Genomic DNA, 20501 nt, shown 5'->3' with positions numbered 1-20501 from the left:
TGTCCATCATCATCTCTCCATCTTGGAGTTATGTAGATCTCATTTAGGTAGAAATGAACTTGGAAGCAGTTGATTTAACACTACTCATTTTTACAGTGTAAATGGGAAGCAAGATATGAATGTGTATTATAAAATGATTTAAAGGCTCCTCTGAGTAGGACGTGCACGTGGAGCAGCTGCACATTAGCATGGTGAGTGTGAACTCGACCCAGGCAGCATTTCACCATCAGGAAGAGCAGCTGCAATATGTTGATCCACTACTCACATAACATCCTCATCTACTACTTCCTGTACAAGAGGGATTTTAGGCCTAGACATCCATAGTCATGAGCTGATATGCAGTTGATCGCTGTGCCGGAGTTTCCTCAGTTTGGGAAAATATTATCTGCCATATAGCAGCTTCATAGATTCTCTTACTGGACAGCAGCTGGAGCACGGACCATATCCGCAGTGACGTGTCTGAGCACTTTGAATGCAATATTTTCCATAATTAGGCTACGGGATTTATTATTTTTTTTCTTTGTAAAGGAAAACAATATCATGACTATTTAGAAAAAATGTGATACTACACAGCTCAAAGACAGAATGGACTCAGGGTGATGATTACTATTATTATTATTATTATTATTATTATTATTATTCCTGAGCTGCTATGAGTTGCCCAGACAATCCAGGTCAGAATTGTCTGGAAATTTGTATTCAGACGTCATCAAGCCTCAATTTTAGGTGTGGAAGAAGACTCCATGGAGACAGATAAGAGCTAGCAGCCAATCAAGGGAGAGAGATTCAGGATTCAAGATGGATAGAATTTTAGCTTTTTTCTGACTTAAAAGGTGAGGCATTTATTCGCTCTGTATAGAACTCATGACAGCTGGTTAGTGAGTAACGGGAGTTGTTTGTGTGTTTCTCTGTTTTTGTTTGTTTGTTTGTTTTTATAAATAGTATTTTATACTATATTGGGTGGGAGTGATATCTCCTTTCCTTCAGGGTGTAACTTGTGTTTATTTGTCTGTGTTTTGGTTAGCATGCTAACACTATCTGGCTCATGCAGCAAAATACACATATACACAGAGAACACAGATTGTGTAATGGAAATACACAAAAGAATCCAACTCTAATAGAAAATTACTAATAGACATTGATGCAAAGCAGCTTTAGAGCTCTAATGAACAAGCTAGAGGTGACCGTGGTGAGGAAAAACTCCCTGAGACAACATTAAGAAACCAGAACCAGACTTTAAATGGAGTCTATCCTCTTTTGGGTAACACAAGATAGTGAGATAATTGTATACTATAATTGTATACTATAAATTCCAACAGCAGTGAGGGCTGTTCAGTATAAGCATCATGGTCTTTATGATTACAGCAGAGGTTTTTTTAGATCTACATTATCCAACAGAAATTATCCACTAAAGAATGGGTAAGTCTTAGAGATAAACTGTTTTTGGGAAGTTAGAGCATCCAATTATCTCACAATAAACTCATCAAATTCCAAATGTTATAAAAATGTTATTAAAATTAAATGTGGCTGATTACAATTAAGTCACTTTCAGCCCATAGTAAACTTGTCATTGTCAAAAAGGACTCTTATGAACTCCTTCGGCCTGGATCTCTCTGCCACCTACTATAGACAGTGTTTTTTTTTTTTTTTTTTTTGACAAATATTTCTTCTAAAGTACACACGTTTAAGGGGGCATGATAAACGAAGACAAGGGGTGATAGTTCAGGTAGAAATGTGATTTCAATTTCCATTACATGAGGTTGTGTTTCAGGGAGTCAGAAGCTCTTACATCTAGGGAAAGAGAATATGGGTGTGTTTTATTTTGAGCCTTTAACAGAGGTGAGTCGTGCACAAGTGTAGGTTCTTAACACCACAAATGGCAGTGTTAGTTCTGTTTATATACCATAAGCAGGAAGTTTTAAACTTGCTCTTTTTCTCAACCTGTGATTACATAATTCTGTTCTGTGTCTGTATGATTAAACTATCTTTTGATTGGGGCTTGTCTTGTTTTCTACCTTTTATTCCTTTTGTGTTAGGCTAATTGTTACTTTGGTCTAATACTTTATGTGAGGGCAAAGTTGAATGATCATTATTTTATGGATTGTCTAAATTTTGGATTTGTTACTATACTAAGTGTCACTACTAGGCTTATATATATATATATATATATATATATATATATATATATATATATATATATATATATATATATATATATATATAATGGTCAGGTTAGCATTTTTCCACCTCAGAAATATTGCTAAGATTAGAAATATACTTTCGCTAAGTGATGCTGAAAAACTAGTCCATGCATTTATCACGTCCAGATTAGATTACTGTAATGCTTTACTATCTGGATGCTCATCTAGATGCATAAATAAGCTTCAGATAGTTCAGAACGCAGCAGCGAGGGTCCTGACTAGGACTAGGAAGTATGAGCATATCACGCCAGTCTTATCTACATTACACTGGCTCCCAGTAAGATTCTGCGTCGATTTTAAAATATTACTCCTAACCTATAAAGCATTAAACGGTCTCGCTCCGCAGTATTTAAGCGATATGTTAGTACCTTACGTTCCGCCGCGCCTACTTCGCTCTAAGGATGCAGGCTGTCTATCAGTACCACGCATTGCCAAAACCACGGCAGGGGGCAGAGCTTTCTCTTACCAAGCCCCAAAATTATGGAATAGCCTCCCAGTTAATGTACGTGAAGCAGACACGGTCTCAGTGTTTAAGTCGAGGTTGAAGACTTATTTATTTAACCTAGCATTTAGCGACTAGTGTTTTTATCAAAGGAGTAGATCTGGGGGACTCGTGGATGTTGAGTTTTATCTCCACACGGTGACTGTGAGTGTACCTAACCACTTTCCTTCTCCTTCTGCCGAGCTACACTCCTGAGCTGCTGGTGATCCAGACCCCCCCCCCCCCCCCCCCCTTCACTCTGGACCTGTCCACCGGCAATGCTTCATACTGCCACGAAAACGCTTCAGCTGTTTTCCATGGACTACACCAACACACATTGTGCTCACACACACGCACACTACAGTGTAAACCCATATGAGGATGGGTTCTCTGTTGAGTCTGGTTCCTCTCAAGGTTTCTTCCTATCACCATCTCAGGGAGTTTTTCCTTGCCACCGTCGCCCTGCTTGCTCATCAGAGACGTCACACACTTCACTTTACTTTTGTTTGTGTAAAGCTGCTTTGAGACAATGACCTTTGTAAAAAGCGCTATACAAATAAAAATGAATTGAATTAAATTGAATATATGTAACAGTACTTGGAAAGCCCATAAGCTCACCTATATTACTATATATGATCAGTTCAAAAATATTATGCAACTCCTCAGTATGGTCCATCTGGAAAAAAAAATAAATAAAAAAGAGAGAGAGACATAAAGTGTTGTTTGAGAGATTTTATGAAGTATAATGAATGTGTTTGCATTCACATTAATTATACTAATATATTATTTTTTTACTAGATTATTCTAATGGTCATGTAAATCATATAAAAATGGATTTTTGTTATCAGATTTTAAGAAATTTGATAGACACCTAGATTTAAGCCCTGTAATTAGGTTATTCAAGTGCACGAACATAACCAAATCTCCCAGAAGCAGTAAATGCAACACACTTAATACAACACTGCACTTGCACAATGCTGACAAGGCATCATTTTTTTCAAACTCAAGCAAATATTGGCCAGTAGAGTGTCCTGATGTTGGAAAAAAAAAATGTGTCAGGAAGTTTGCAACTGGCATCTCATTCTTCTTTGGTAGATTCACTAGTAGGCTCTTAAATAACTGTAGCAGTACAAATATTTCAGAAAGAAATCTGTATACTGTCTGATTCATGCAGACATGATGTTTTTCCATTTTCAGATTACTTGAGTTCATGTATTGAAAATTAAATTATTGCAAAAAAAGTATTATTATTATTATTATTATTATTATTTATCAGATAATTTTGTAAATGTAACCACATATTTAATAAATATATGTCTGTTTAGAGATACAAAATGGTCCGATACCTGCTAAAATAATTTTCTTTTGAGGGCTAATGTAAGATAATAATAATAATATTGAATTCATTATATGAAAGTGAAAAGCTGATCCTTCATCCCGTTTTTTGATTCAGCTAAACCATACTACTACTAATTACTAAAATCCACTATGAAGTTGAGTTACATAAAACAAGTCTTATGTACTTTTATTAATATTTCTGTATATTCTTGAAGTATTATGCTGAATAATGTGTTTCATAACAAATTTGTCTCACTTGCTAAGCAATCAGTTTGATTTCACAGAAATATTCACTATATGGCCAAAAGTTTATGGACACCTGACCATCAATCCCATGTCTGGGTCTTCTCCAAACTGTTGCCACAAAATTGAAAGCACACAATTACATAGAATGCCTCTGTATGCTGTAGCATTACAATTCTACCTTCACTGGAACTAAGAGGCCCAAACATGTTCCAGCTTGACAATGCCCAAGTGCACAAGCTGAGGTCCATGAAGACATGGTTTGCCAAGGTTGGTGTGGAGGAACTCGAGTGTCCTGCACAACGCCCTTACCTCAACCCCACTGAACACTTTTGGGATGAATTAGAATACTGACTGTGCCCCAGGCCTTCTCACCTGACATCAGTGCCTGACCTCACTAATGCTCTTGTGGCTGAATGGGCAAACCCCAACAGCCACGCTCCAAAATCTAGTAGAAAGCCTTCCTAGGAGAGTGGAGGTTATTACAACAGCAAAGGGAAACTAAATCTGAAATGTGTTATTCAGAAAGCAAATATGAATGTGATGGTCAGGTGTCTGCAAACTTTTGGCCATATAGTTTATATTAAATAAATATCTACTAGAATGAGAATAACTATGTGTATTGAGGTTACTGGTTTAATGGACTGATCAATGTTAACACACATTGTGATATATTAATGCAAAGCTATACCACTGACATTGAAACATCATCCATCTTGTTCCCTTCCTCCTGTCTCTCTAGTATATATACAGTTTGCAGTTCAACAATCTAACACAAGATGGCAAAAATGGTCCACTCATCCAGGCTCTGACATCATTACATAAAAATGCAACGAGCTCTCCAAATCCAATCACTCCTAGACCCATTTTATTGCAAGCTTCAGCTACAGAGGGCACTTAAGCGAGAGGTGGAAGAGAAGACCAAGATTTGTTTAGCTTTATCTCACTATGCGGCCATTTGTATGGGATCATCACTGTCTCCTTGAAGAAAGACGAACGTCAGAGACACGTCAGAGATACAATTAAGTGGTGTTTGTATTCCTGCACACACATACACTTACACACTCACAATCTAGTCAAATCTAATGTTAAATAATTAAGAATCAAGTAATATGACAAAAGTCAGAGATGCTTCTAAATTGTGCTGCAATACTTGTGTTTCTGTCTCTCACCGTCAAACCCAGCATGCTGTCAACACGGATTCATGAACTGAAAATACCAAGATATTATGTAACATCTGCAAACCTCAATTATTTCATGAGCAGCTCGAAGCGCCTCTGAATACAAATGAGGTTTCTCACAGTGAAAGTAGGTTTCTCACAGGGAAGCCAACGCCACTTCAAATCACCAAGTCCAGAAAATCAGCTCATTTTGAGGTGTTTGCTGAGAAACTGTGGGTGGTGCATTGATCGGCCAGTGTGGAATGTGCAGCATAATAGTCTGACTTCTCCCCGAGCTTGAAAGAACCTCTGAGATGTGCTTGGAGTCAAATTCCACTTTTAATCCATGAGGCTTGTTAGTGAAGAAGAGGCTGGAGGAAGCAGATTCAGACACTAAACAAGCATGACTCCAAGATGTTCGGGTTATTTCCTTGACTGAGGCCAATTCCCAATGTTGTTAACACTGCATTAAAGTATTTTTTTTTGCATAAACATGAGTTCTTCACTTTTGTCTATGAAAGGTTACGCTTGCACACTTGGCCTTGGGCAAAAGTTCAAGTTTGCCAAAGTATAAAATTGTTATCAAATGTTCTGTGTCTCAGGAAGTCTGAAAACTAAAGCCAGTTCTTGTGCTCACATTCTCCTGTACATTACACTATTGTTGAGAGCGCTGAAGAACTAAGCTGCATCCTGGACTCTAGCAGCAGCTGAGCGTTTACGTGTGGAGGAGGACAGGCTGGGGTAGGAGCTACACAGGGCTTTAAGGCTCCTCCACTCTCGGAGCCACATGTCCCGTTGGTCTGGAGGTAGTTGGTCTATCTGCCTCGCCTTGAGGTGGTCACAGGGCACTAGCGTTCCTGTCAGGGCATGAAGTGTGAACCTGCAAAAAAGGAAAGTCTTCATTGGCGGTGTAAGGCAAGGACACTATCTGTGTCTGTATCTGTTTAGTGCTCCAAATAGTTGTATCTGAATCTGTATTTGGAATTAAACACAAAGTAGGCATGGCTACTAGGTATATATGAAATAGTAGCCTAATTTAAACAACCACAGCCCTGATCAGGCAGTTACTAAGGATGAAAGAATTAAACTTATAAATGTATAATGCTTATATTCACATGAATTAATGTGGTCTTTCTTTGTCCTACAATATTCATATTTGTGTGCAAACCCAAATTAATGTAAAACCTCTCACTCATGTACCTTTTTTTTTATTTTTTATTTTTTTGCATCCCTACTCCCTACCACCCAATGATCGGCTTTTATCCAAAATTTTGTAAAAAAAAAAAAAAAAAAAAAAAAAAAAAAAAAACAAACAAAAAAAAAAGTAATAGGCACCTTGTGAACTCCATGCTCACAGATTGGTCACATAAATAGTGAACAACATCAAAATTAAATTACCTTGGTAACAGTGCTACAACTGTGGTTAAAATGCAGACCAGGTAGAAAACAGGGTCTTTCATTTGTTGCTGCATGATCCAGTATGGGTCTGAGGGGGGATTGCAGCTGATGCAGAGGGCGCTGAAAGCCAGAGTCACGATGAAGAACATCAAGACACTCCCCACCATGATCACCCAGTGCACCACTGTCTAATATTAGCCAAACACAAATGAAGAAATCATTGGCACCAGTAATGCCTAAGTATGCAGCTAGACGGCTTGGATTAAGCTTGGCTAGCAATAATGACAAAGCAAAGGTTTCCAATTCTACTGTTATTTTCAAGTTGAACAAGGTGTAATATACCGTAGCAAGAAAGAAAGAAAGACCTCAGCATTATCTAGTGAACCTTGGAGTATTGAAGAGTGCCACTGTGATGTATTTATCACCAAAATCCCTACTGTTGAACTTGATCTCTGTTGACACTCGATTGAGAATGACTCACCCAGCTCTTGATCTCAATTGCCAGATGAAGGATGATGGTGAACAAAGACACAGTGTTCATGGGGGTTCCCAAAAAGAAGATGCCAATATCAGAGCCTTTGTATGTCTACAAAAATTACATGAGAGCTCCAGTCGAGAAATGTCCAGATATTGCACGAAAAGGACCATTAAAAAGGAACCAAACAACAAAAAATTTAACTGACTTACCCAGTATGGGACAAAGAAGCAAACAAGACTCTGATAAAAGGCATCTAGAATAGCTATCCAAAAGGTGGTGCGACAGTATCCCTAAAAATAAAGTAAAAAGAAGGGGTCTCTTAGCACATGCATAAACGTGTATTTCACTTAAAATTCTAAATAGTAATGTAATTAATTTTGAATGAGGAAAAAAATGTTTTTTCGGTGAATTGACCCACTTAATGTGAATTGACCCACAAGTCACACTTCACATGTAATTATGTTAGTAATACATAAAAAAAACATGTGAAGGTGAATTTCAAAATTTTTCACCATGCACTGAAATTCTACTTGTTAACTGCAGTAAACACATGCGACATCATGTGAATAATATTTGAATAAATAAAACCACGTCATAGACGTGAAAAAGATATGAGAATAAACAAATTTTAGGGTAAAAAAAAAAATCACAGCGAGTGAATGTGTAAATTATTCCCATACAAAAATCATGTAAAATTGAAAGTGAAAATAAATTACTCATGAAAAAATCTCATTTGAAAATAAATAAATTGTGTAAAAAAAAGTCACAGGTAAAAAACAAAGAAACCATGTAAAAAATCTAAATAAATGAATGTTATGTAACAAAAAAAGGGAAATTATTAAATTAACCATGTAAAAAAAGTAAATGAATCTTGTGTAAAACAAATCACGTGAAAATAAATGAATCATTTGAACAAATCATATTTGAAAAATAAAAACAAATCTGAAAAATGTGTGAAGTGTCCTAATACCAAAGTGTCCAAAAAGTTAAGCCCTAACAATCTGACAGCTCAATGCTTAAGGTACTGAACTACATCTGATTACAAGGATATTGATTGAAAGGGTGTGAGTTCAAATCACCTAGATGTCCGAACAGCTGAGTCACTGGCAGTCTTCAAACGATGTCTAAGGACCTACCTCTTCTGGAAGTACTTAAATAAAAAAGTTATCTGTGTGCTTTTCTTACTATATTACAGAGTTTTCTGACTGATGGTATTCTTAGTCTACGACCTATTGAACCAGTATCAGGATGTATTTATTGATAGAGACTTCAAAGCACTTCTTTAAGTCGCTCTGGATAAGGGCATCTGTCAAAAGCCATAAACATAAATGTAAATTTAAATCCCAGCACCACCAAGCTGCCACTGTTGTTCCTTGATCAAGGCCCTTCAACTTCAACCATCAACTCCTCATTTGTATCCTGGTCACAGTTGTATGTTGCTTTGGATAAAGTTATCAGGTTAACAACCGCATATGCTTTGACCAGTGACATAACTGGCTTGTCAATAATGGTAGGTATCTTTGTACCTAATTCTTTCAATGACTTTTAGTATTGTTTTTAACATGCCCTTGTTGACTCCCTACAACGTAAAGGCTGTTTGGTTACTTATTGAAGCTTGTTAGATAAGCCCTTGAAAGCATGAGTCAACACGACTGTAGACTTCAGGAGCAGAATTTGCCCAGAAGGTATTATAATCTGATGCAATTTCCCTTTTATGAAGTGAGAAAATAGCAGACAAAGCTGTTTAGAAGGAAAAAGAGGAGCCCCAGAATGCCTCATATTTCACAATTATAAGATCTTATTTTCTGTTTAATTTGGGCTTCAACTGTACATGACAGATTCATTACTTTACTCTAGTTGGCAAGCTAATATGATTCAATGCAATTCAACTACATTGTTTTCTATACATTTCTCCCCTTGTGCTACAAGTGGCCATTTATGTGACATATGTGATGCACACTACTCAAATCATGAGGGAAAGTTGATGAGGGTGTGCTAAAAGCAGCAGTGGAATAATTTATCAACATAGTGCCATTACTCTGACATGGAAATGTCAAGTGCTGACAGATGTGTTATTATAGCTGTACATAATCATAACGGGAAATACAATCCATATTCTGCAGCCTCAGTAGACCATGACTGTGTGATCCTAATCAAAGTGTCTACATTTGAGGACTCACCCCAGCATGCTGGCCTCTTTTATAGAGTTCAGGCAGGTGGAGGAGCATGTGGGCAGAAACCTCCCTGTCCATGATGCCAAACATGATGGGTGGAGTGGATGTGAAGAAGAGGTTGAAGAAAATCATGAACCAGTAGTCAATCATGGCCGTGCCGGAGAAGCCGCAGAAGAACTGGTACCAGAACAGGAGGTTGACGTAAGCCTGGGGAGATAACGATGGGGTGAATGTCAAACTGAAAGAAGGTATTGAGTAAGAGCACTATACACTGCTACTACACTGAAATCCTCACCATCCCAGATGCAATCATGGTAAAAAAAAAAAAAAAAGAAAGTCTGTGTATGTTGTGTTCATTTCTGCGCATTTATGCAGTTATCCAATCAGCCAGTCGTGTGGCAACAGTGAAACGCAGAAAATCATGCAGATACAGGTCAAGAGCTTCAGTTACTGTTCACATCAACACCAGGATAAGGAAAAAGTGTGATCTCAGTGACTTTAACTACGACATGGCTGTTAGTGCCAGATGGGCTGGTTTGAGTATTTTAGAAACTGCTGATCTCCTGGGAATTTCACATAAAACAGTCTCTAGAGTTTACACAGAATGGTGCAAAAAACAAACAAACAAACAAAAAAAAAACTGTCTGAAGAGTGCCACTTCTGCAGGTGGAAATGCCTTGTTGATGAGAGAGGTCAGAGAAGAATAGCCAAACTGTGTTGAGCTGACAGGAAGGCTACGGTCAAATAAGCACTCTTTACAACCGTGATGAGCAGAAAAGCATCTCAAAACCTACAACACACCAAACCTTGAGGCAGTTGGCCTACAACAGCAGAAATATTTAAAAATAGCAAGAAGGTGATGGTAAATGGACGAGTTGTTGCAAAATGAAGAATATTTTAATCACTCAAACTTGATTTCTGCATATAATTTTCCTATGTTTATTACATCTTTTATGAAAACGGAATAAGGTTCCAGAGTACATATTTGCTTCTGGGTTGACTCTGTAAACACTAAAATGTAATGAAGTAGGCATTTTTTAATTTTTGGATTCAAGAATATTAGATTTCTAAACTTTGTGTGGTGAAATGAGTAGAAAAAATTTGAAAAGAGTCAATACTGTATTTTTTTAAATAACTTCATTCATTTTAAATGAAAAAGAAAGAACGCATCATACGCGTATCATGTCTCTATCGTGGTAGATATTTCATAATGAAAATGAACAAATAATAAATAGATTTCGTAACTGAGCACTAGAAACAGAAAACATCTTCGCATTTACAGTGAATTTCACACAAACTTTGCTGTCACTGTTATATTTACCACATTCTTGTAGAAGAAATAGATGATCATGTTTGCCAGCCGTGTGTAACAGGAGTGACCATGAACCAGGAGAAGCTTCTTCAGGTGTTTGAAGCGAGATATTGCAAAGTCACTGGCCATGACAGCCTTTTGAATACACACACCACACACAGACACAGCCAGTCAACAGCAGAAAAAGTGTTCCATATCATTCAATAATGGATTAGTGAATTATATGAGTCATTTTATCCTATTAGCTACATGTCTGAAAATACCCACTGAAGCGCCTAGAAGATAGAATACAAACCTGCAAGCCTTCCTGGCCTGATATTCCCACACCGACATCTGCTGCTTGAATCATGTTTACGTCATTGGCACCATCACCTGGAGGAGCAGAACGAATTACGTCTTCATGTTTAAAAATAACAATGGCATGCCATCAAACCTGCACATACCACAATGTAAAAGCAGATACCCAACATGATCCCTAATCCCATATAAAAAGGTCTAGTGTGTTACCTATAGCAAGAGTCGTGACCTTGAGCCTGTCACGCAGCAGTGTGACGACTTTGCCCTTCTGCAGCGGTGTGGCTCTGCAGCACAGCACAGAGTGGCTGTGTTGGCATAACTGCAAGAACTGAGCCTGCAGATCATTATCCAGGAGCAGGCCCAGGGTTTGACCATCAATCACTAACCCAATTCTGGGCATCTCACCCAGAAATCGCGGTATTTCACTCAGAGCTCCATTCAGCATGGTCCTACAGACATCCTGTGAGATAGGAGAGAGAAAGAAATACAGGCTAAAGCACGTCATTCAGTTCAAGGTGGGACAGAGACCCAGAGCTTGTGTTATAGTGTCTGATTTATGGATTTACATACTAACAAATAGGGTTAGTGCCAAGATTAAATTAGGATTAATGCGGTGAGTGAGACCTGCTGCTTTCATGGGTGCCAACAATTGGCCTCATTCGTCATTATGAATATGAACGCATTTATTCGTAAAATGTTCGCATGAGAATTTTACATAAGAAATGTGGTATTCATGAAAATCCTGTTAGTTCGGAATAACGTTTGTATCCTTTGAGACCTCCTGAGTTTGTGTCAATTTATGCGTGAGGAGACTAGCTAATGTGTACTTCGACTGATCAGCTTTAAATCATTGCATTTAGAGGCATTCTATTGATGTTTAGTTGTCATTTTTTCATTTTAGGCTCTGTATGCTCTAGCTTTTACTGGGCTTTGTGGGCATCACTAAATATAAATCCACATTTGGTAATTTATTGCTAATTGGCATTTATTAATGTACACACATAAGTATGAAGAAAATCAGTGTCACCAACATTTTTTTCTAAAACTTTATGTAGCTTTTGTAAAACTTTTGTTTGGTTTGGCCTATGAAAACATTTACACACACTTTGCTATAAGATTGATAAATAAGACTCAATGTGGGATCCATAGTGATTGATTTATGTTTATTTATATGGATCTTTCCTAGAGGTTTCATTTAACATTCATTAAAATTAAAATCATTAAAAAATATATAATTTAATTTATTTTCATTTAAAAGATGTTGTGTTTTCAGATTTCCTTGTTTGGCAGTTTTGGCAACAAAATGATATCAAATATCTTATTTTTTCTTGTGGGTCAAATGAAAACCTTATTTTTTTTCATTGTATTGCAGTTCTGGTTTAAGGTAGCAGTAGAAGGGGCTATTGAGAAAAATAGTACATTTTATTCTATTTTATTTTAACTACAAATTTAATGTACTGTTTCTCTAATTTATGTCACACTTTTAAGGTTTTCATTTGACTCACCCTATATAAGATGGCAAAATAAACAAATATTCATTTAATAATAAATTATAAAGCAGTTAATTGCCTTGACTGAACAAATACATTTTTAATAATTTTGAAATGAAATTGTTTCTCTATAAAGCAGTGTGAAACTATATTTCATCATCATTATTATCCCCATTATGCTGGCTATGACTTTCTATCAAATTATAATAATGGAGCTCGGCATTGCTTACTATTCACATAAACCAAAAGTGTTGAGGAGTTAGGATTAGTACAATGTATAGTGCACCCTGCAGCCCAAATTTTTTATTCACACATAGCAAATACACTATATGGCCAAAAATATGTGGACATCTGACCATCACACCAATAAGTGGTTCTTCCCCAAACTGTTACCACAAAGTTGAAAGCACTTGATTGTACAGTATGACTTTGTATGCTGTACCATTACAATTTCTCTTCACTGGAACTAAGAGGCCCAAACCTGTTCCAGTATGACAATGCCCCTGTGCACAAAGTGAGCTCCATGAAGACATGGTTTGCCAAGGTTGAAGTGGAAGAACTCGAGTGTCCTGCACAGAGTCCTGACATCAACCTCACTGAACACCTTTGGGATGAACTGGAACACTGACTGCACCCCAGACCTCCTTGCCCAACTTCAGTACCTGACCTCACTAATGCTCTTGTGGCTGAATGATCACAAATCTCCATAGTCACACTCCAAAATCTAGTGGAAAGCCTTCCCAGAAGAGTGGAGGGTATTATAACAGATAAGGGGGACTAAATCTGGAATGGGATGTTCAACAAGCACATATAGATAGGTGTGATGCAATTAACAGTATGATCTTAATATACAATATATGGCCAAAAGTATGTGGACACCTGACCACATACTTTTGGCCATATATTGTATATTAAGATCATTCTATTTACTGTTAATTGCAGCACTGTAAGTGATTTCTTGATCCATGGTTCATGATTTTTAAAAATTACAGTATATTGTGTGAGATCACGATTATAAAGACATGTTGACATCACCAAAAAGACATCACCATTAGCGAATTCTCAATCTGAATAGCCTTTTATGCCTGTTTCTACCAAATAATTAACTGGAGGCCACATATTAATTATGACATTCCAGCAACATATTAAGTTGTGTGCTCAAGTTATATAATCACGACTTTGGTATCTGACGTGACATGGCGGTTACTTTTAAGTAAGGCATGGCCAAAAAATGAATATATTTCAAGGCCACAACATTATGATTCATGGCCACAAGATTTGTGGCCTTGAAATATGTACAGTTGTGGTCACTCCTTATTTAAAAAAAGTTTTATAGGTACAAAGCTGATTGACTGATTCACTGGGTTTATCCTACATCTGTCATAACAAATATAAAAAATGTCAAATCATGTCTAGTGGAAATGCATACAACCAACATCCTGGGCATCGGACAAGTCAACAACTCACAGCTCAATGCCATGGTGATGTTAATAAAATTTAATAACACAGTATAACTCTTTGGGGTTCTGTGGGTGGAACTTTCTCTAACAAATAAATATGATATAACTGTGATGTATGATGATGTACTGTGACTGTACAATGTGCCTAATATTTGAATAGTTGGACTTGTTCATAAAATACATCTTTGCTATTATTATTATTATTATTATTATTATTATTTATACTTATACTATTATTATTTTATTTGTTTATTATTTTTGGAATAGAAGGGGCCTCTGGATAGTCTATGCTTTATTCTGTTACATTACCATTGCTTTAACTAGATTCAATTTTGAGAATGTTAGTAGCCCAAATACATTTGGATTTGGGAAAATACACAGATGATGCAACTTGTGTTGCATATCATGAATTTTATACTAATTCATTCCTTACCAAACTCACAATAGTTTTTAGTCTTTGGCATTTTTCGCAATAGTGATCCAGTAAAACATTATACTCATTAGATACTGTGTCAACAATGTTATTTCTTTTCTTGTTTATTGCTTGCTTACAGCCTAGCTGCAGCACCCCACTAAACAAATATAACAGGAACAGAATAAGATTCTGTGTGAAGGAAGCTCTATCCTCTCCTCCTCAGCACTGTAGAAATGGGATTACAACGCAGTCAAACAAGCCTTTCACATTTGAAAATTTACTTCCGACCTACTCTCTCAAAATAGGGCTTGGGGACAGAGACAAATGCATAAAGAAGCAGCATGCCTGTCAAATCACTGCCTTGTTTGAGGCAATGCTGTAAATGTTCGATGGTGGATTTCATGGAGCTCAAGCCCTGGGGGCTAAAAGTGACGAAAAGTGTCACCTGCCCCAGTTAAATTCAATACAACCCCTCATTCAGGACTTCCACTTCCAGCACACAGAACCATTTTTAAGCCACTATCTGAGGGAGTGATATACCCTGGTTGCATACAGACTAACAGAACGGACGATGGAGCACTCAGAGGCTTAGAAGCACTCTTACACCATCTAAAATATGGCTGCATTGAGCATCCTAACATGCTTTAATGGTCAAACAATGCAGAGAGGACTGTGATCAAAGGGAAATTGAGTTTAACACCTTGTTCGCCATTTTAAAAGTGAACACCAGGTCATTCTGGTCCAGCAGCTTGCAGGAGTAGGCAATGTTGACAGCTGTCTCAAGTTTGTCCCCGGTCAGCACCCATACTTTGATTCCTGCCTCTCTCAGGGCTTGGATGGTTTCTGGAACATTTTCTTGAAGACGGTCCTCAATTCCGGTGGCCCCTGTTTGCAAATGTATTTCATGCTTAACATACTTAAAGTGCACAATTTAAAGTGAACAAATAATAAATAGATTTAATTTAAATTTAAACTTAAAGTGTCTTTTATTATTGACTTTGGTTTTGGTTACATCCATATCCATAATCATATTGATCAAAGGGTAAATGACTCATATATTCAACCCTCATTTGATGCCAAACAGCATTTCTGTCACAATTATATTTTATAACAAGTCAAAAGAAAGTATCGATTAATTCTTTAATTTTTTTTTTCAATATACCCAGCAGTGTAAGGTTGTTTTCCATGTATGCTGCAGTGTCCATGAGTAGCTCTTCTTTCCTCTCTATGGCTGACATGGCTTCCTGTCTCATAACTAACCAGTTCCTATAAGCCTGTTCACTTACAACCTTAAAGAGTAAAGTGAGAGATTGGAGGAGAGAGAAAATAGACAATATTGAAAGGCAGAGACAAGGTAGATCTTGAAGATCTTGTCTGAAACCACTCAGTACTAGGAGTGTTATGGTTTTAAATTTTCAATATATGATAACCTAGTCAAGACACAAAAACGATGAGAACCTCTGGAGTAAGGAACTTAAGTGCGTAAAAAAATAGTATGGGGTAATACATGTACATGCATTGTAATCTGTATTCTGAAAAAGTAAGCAGTGAGGTAACCATCCGATCATACACCGTGACTAACCGTGAAGTCATGACACCCTTCCAACCCTACTCAATATGCAATACAAATGAAATAATGGCGTACTTTACCTTTCTTGTGAAACACAAGGTCCGTAAACCATCCCTAGCGTACATGTCAAGGTCCTGCTGAGTCTTATACGCAATATTTCTACTCTCACTTTTTAGGTGTGATTTGTCTAGGGGAATTAAAGCAAAAAAGAAATGTGTTATTATGGTTTCTTTGTGCACCACATACTGATTAAAGATGGCTGGCAGGACCTGCCTTTGGATTCTACCTTCAAAGGAATTCTGCAGTCGCTCCATGATGCCAGAGTCTGCACCCTTAGTATACATTACAATCTCATTGGTTTCAGGATGACGGACTATTATGGACATCCTCCTCCGAGTCGAGTCAAAGGCCAAAACATCCAGCACGTCAAACTTCAGCAGTGTTCCTTGAGGCAGCTGAACAATTACATGATCAGGTGTCCTTTCCTTTAAGGTGAAGCCATAAGCCTTGGCTGCGTGCACCAGAGCTGCTTCGTCTGGACTCTGGGCCTCATAACAAACATCCTCTATCACAGACAGATTGCCTCCTGTCCGGGCCCTCCCCCAACTGGTCCTGCATTCATTATGGCTGGGGACATCATGGGCAGGAGATTCAATGAGGTCCATAGGTACAGGCTCAGGGAAAGTGCTTCTCTTGCCTCTGATCAGCTTCCCAAGAGATGCTACTCGACTCAACAGGCCCTCCATGCACTCGAGCGAACTAGAGTGAGAAGAGTTGTGTCGCCTTTTAGCCTGAAAGACAAAAATCACGTTTACATTCTGATATTCTGAAATGATCTCTACAGAGCCACAATGGTAACATTCATACTTAAAAAAAGAATGCATAGCCACAACTTAGTAATATGTGGGAATGAGATAAGGGCACTCACATGTTAATAGGACATGATCATTTTGCTGTGGCCCCGGATTGGAGTATTTTATGGTAACCACCAAGTACATTGAGAAAAAAGCTGTCTGTCATCTGGTTTAGTTAAGATATACACACCAATAAAGTTTACATGCACATTTTCTTATTAATTATTGGACATATTTTTTTTTATTCCTAGAATAGAATGTTCTTTCAACTAAAATGCTAATTTTTTATTTATCTATAATGTATAAAACAATAACCATTTCTAAGTTCTATAATTTGCCATAACTAGTTAAAATACATGATTTATTAATGGAAAGAAGTCTAGTCTATTGTTCTTTAATATGGAGGCAGTTCACTGTAACAATTCTGAGAATTATGCAAGGAAAATAAGGTCTTCAGTAAAGATGTGACTTATTCTGATACCTATAAAAAGCTATGTTTCATTAGGGTTGCAATATGACTTTATATTAAATAACAATAAAGTAGAGATTTTACCATTAATACATCTTCTTCCCTTGCTTTAGTAAATCACAGCCACAACTTAATTATCTCATTCCTTCGCATTATTAAATAGTGACCACAACTTAATTATCGTGTTCCCTTGCATTACTAAATAGTGACGACAACTTAATTATCTTGTTCTCTTGTGTTACTAAATAGTGACCACAACTTAATTATCTCATTCCCTTGTGCAACTAAGTAGTGACCATGGCCTACTTATCTCTTTCACATACACAAAAAAGTCACACATTATTTTCATTAAGTAATGATGTCACCAGTGAGGCTCTGTATATTTCAAGTAGGGAATCAGTTTGTTATTTACTTGTCAGCTAGGATTTTAACACATCACTCAAATCTGTCGCTATCATTGTAGTTAAAATATGGCTTCTCAGGCTCCCTCCCTGGGGAAAACTACTTTTCTGTTTCTAACAATAATGTACCATTGCTAGTCAAATTGATTAGAAGCAGCATGGTTTCCTCTTTAAATCTTATTTAGATCTGAGGACAAACATTTACACCTTGGACAAAGTGTTTTGGTGTGGGTTTCTCAAGATCAATTGAGAAAAAGACGAAGAATTAGCTTCCTCAAACCATTCTATTAAGTTTGCACAGCTTAAAGACTAAGACTGCAAACAAGGAATGACCTCTGGCCTACAAGGAGAAAGTTCTAATAGCATACAATAAGAACAGATCTACTGCTGCTTGTAGGCACTTAAATATCCTCATTTTTCACAGCAGCACTGAGCTGTTTCAAAGTAGGTAGAGTAGGATTAGTCATACAGGCCATAATAATATCTGGGGGGCATCAGAGTTGGAGATACATATACTCTGCTTCCAGGAGGAGTCACTGTGCATGGTGCACTATTAGTGCTATTATTTTGACATCAAGGCTGTTTTTGTGCTGTGACTCAGTTCATGAGAGCATAGTGCTGTCCTTTGCAGTAGAGACAAGGTTAACATGACAACTTCTCTTACCCTTTGTCTCTGGGCCGCTTTTGTTGAAACCACTACAGTGTTACAGATGGCTAAAGCCAGGAAGAACTCCAGGTAGTGTGCATTTTTCCTCCCACACTCAGCATCTTTTACTAGCTGGAGCAATGTCTGGTCTGGAAGCACCTCAGTTTCCTGTTCAACCAAACAACAAGCCAAAATACTTAGTGGTGAGCCATGGCACAACACACACACACGCTGACATCACCCACCCAAAGCATTGTGTCATATGCATCCCCATGGTGGATATCGTAAAATGGAATGAGAAGAAGGTGTGATGGGATGGGGAAGCTGTGAGAAAGAGTGGTGGGCTATGGGATAGCAGTAGGCCATGTTTAATGCACCTCAGCAGGCCCATATGTCAGCGCACAGACATTGAAAGCAATGGAGCCAGCATCCCTCCGTTTCTTTCTCACACCAAGCTGGCCGGCCATCTGCGTGCTGGATCTGTCCACTTACAGGGACGAGACATTGGTGGTCTGTTCACTCCTATTTGATGCCATCTCACCTCATCTCATCTGCACCTGCCACTAACTCTCATATAAACACAGCTCACTGCAAATACTCTCCACAGGGTACCCCTACAAAATCTGCTGAAAAAAGAGTGGTATTGATTCAGTAACTTGCCATGCATGACTGGGGAAAGATCTGACCACCAAGTAGACAGGTTTATAGTTTTGCTGTCCAGGCTATTCAAAAATGTATCTTGTCACCTGTGGGTGTGTACTTTTATTTGATTAGTTTAATTTATGTTTTTCTAAACATAAATGATTCTTTTGACCTTTGTGTACATTGTGAGGCATGATGGCAGTTTTTGTAGAAAGGTCTACTAGATAAATAAATTTAATTTAACAAAGCCACAATGCTCTTTAACATCATCATGTTACAGGAGTTAAAATACTGCATACTTCAGTTTTATTTGTCTGGGAAGGTGAATGTAATGTGGAAAACTCATTTAAGGTACATAATAGGATCTTAAGGACATGCCTTATACAGTAGAATTTACGTTTTTGAGTAAACACACTCATCAGTTGTTGCCACCCCAATAACCACCATATTAGAACAACACTAACTAGATAAAACTGTACAGCAAGGTATGGTATCCAATCCCACATTTTGCTGTTCTTTCTGTTGCAAAACCAGACAAATGACAGTTAAAACCAAACACCTGGACACACATCTTGACTGTCCTCGTGAAAAACGGTTAAGTGCCAACCTTACAGCCCTGTCCCTGTAACTATTTTCTACTGGACAGTGTGATACAACATATTATAGTATCCAATCCCACATTTTGTTGTTATATCTGTTGCTAAGTGATTGTAATTAAAGGCCTATGCTGAATTTGGTTACCAAGGTAACAGGGACATATGGATGGAGCTAGAAATTGGTCATACAACTGTCATATTGGAACTAGCTAAAATTGCTTTTCTAACAGACAATCATGTCAATCAAGCTTTAGTAGTAGTGTCTGATAACATTCCCACACAGTACAATGTATAGTTTTAAGCTTCTTCTCCAACTCTTGCTGTGTCTTCACATAAAACCATTTCAGAATTCAGGTACTTCAGATTTTGAAGCTCATCCATTGGTGCTGATGACATTGTTGGCATTGTTTACTGTTAGCATTAGCATCATGTAGAAAATGACACCAGTACCTCACAACCTTGAGAGAACAGCTACCTTTCCTATTATATATACAGGGAAACGAATACAGGGACTTGACCATGATATGAATTGTTCTGGATTCAGCTAGGTAACCATGCCACGCCTGTATCACACTGTCTTGTGGGAAAGAGCAATCCAATGCAAACTCAGAAGTATTGCCAGAAGATCTCACCAGAGGGCTGCTGAAAGCGAGGATTCCAGGGGTTCTTGCTATGACCCTTGGCCTGTGAAATCTGCTCCTGGCAAAGGTGTTGGAGTTCACTCTGCCTCCTGCTGGGCCTTCCTGAATCTCCTCCAGAGAAAATAGAGAAGGCTGTCTGTTCTGTTGGTAAATAACCTCTTCATCTTGATCTGTCTCCCCTGCCAGAATGGCCAATCGTGTCGCTACAAAAAAAACCAAACAAACAAACAAAAAA

The 20501-nt window shown here is 37.7% G+C and overlaps 1 protein-coding gene across 1 annotated transcript in view; it reads right to left on the bottom strand.

Annotated features, from left to right (window-relative positions):
* Window positions 1-3371: 3371 nt before the first annotated feature.
* atp10b (ATPase phospholipid transporting 10B) overlaps window positions 3372-20501 on the bottom strand; it is a 38245-nt gene continuing 21115 nt past the window's right edge. Inside the window, exons 8-21 of the mRNA XM_026918736.3 lie at window positions 20258-20469; window positions 18406-18555; window positions 16304-16808; window positions 16098-16204; window positions 15610-15736; window positions 15148-15332; window positions 11293-11542; window positions 11081-11157; window positions 10795-10920; window positions 9480-9680; window positions 7509-7589; window positions 7303-7407; window positions 6822-7009; window positions 3372-6303 (exon numbers count right to left, since the gene is read on the bottom strand). Of these exons, the coding sequence (XP_026774537.3) occupies window positions 6102-6303; window positions 6822-7009; window positions 7303-7407; window positions 7509-7589; window positions 9480-9680; window positions 10795-10920; window positions 11081-11157; window positions 11293-11542; window positions 15148-15332; window positions 15610-15736; window positions 16098-16204; window positions 16304-16808; window positions 18406-18555; window positions 20258-20469 (2516 nt within the window). The 3' untranslated portion in view covers window positions 3372-6101. The remainder of the gene's footprint in view (window positions 6304-6821; window positions 7010-7302; window positions 7408-7508; window positions 7590-9479; window positions 9681-10794; window positions 10921-11080; window positions 11158-11292; window positions 11543-15147; window positions 15333-15609; window positions 15737-16097; window positions 16205-16303; window positions 16809-18405; window positions 18556-20257; window positions 20470-20501) is intronic.

Source organism: Pangasianodon hypophthalmus, chromosome 9, assembly GCF_027358585.1.
Source record: "Pangasianodon hypophthalmus isolate fPanHyp1 chromosome 9, fPanHyp1.pri, whole genome shotgun sequence".
Classification (NCBI taxonomy): domain Eukaryota; kingdom Metazoa; phylum Chordata; class Actinopteri; order Siluriformes; family Pangasiidae; genus Pangasianodon; species Pangasianodon hypophthalmus.
Note: the sequence above shows the minus strand (reverse complement) of the source record. Positions and strands in the feature narration are given on the sequence as shown.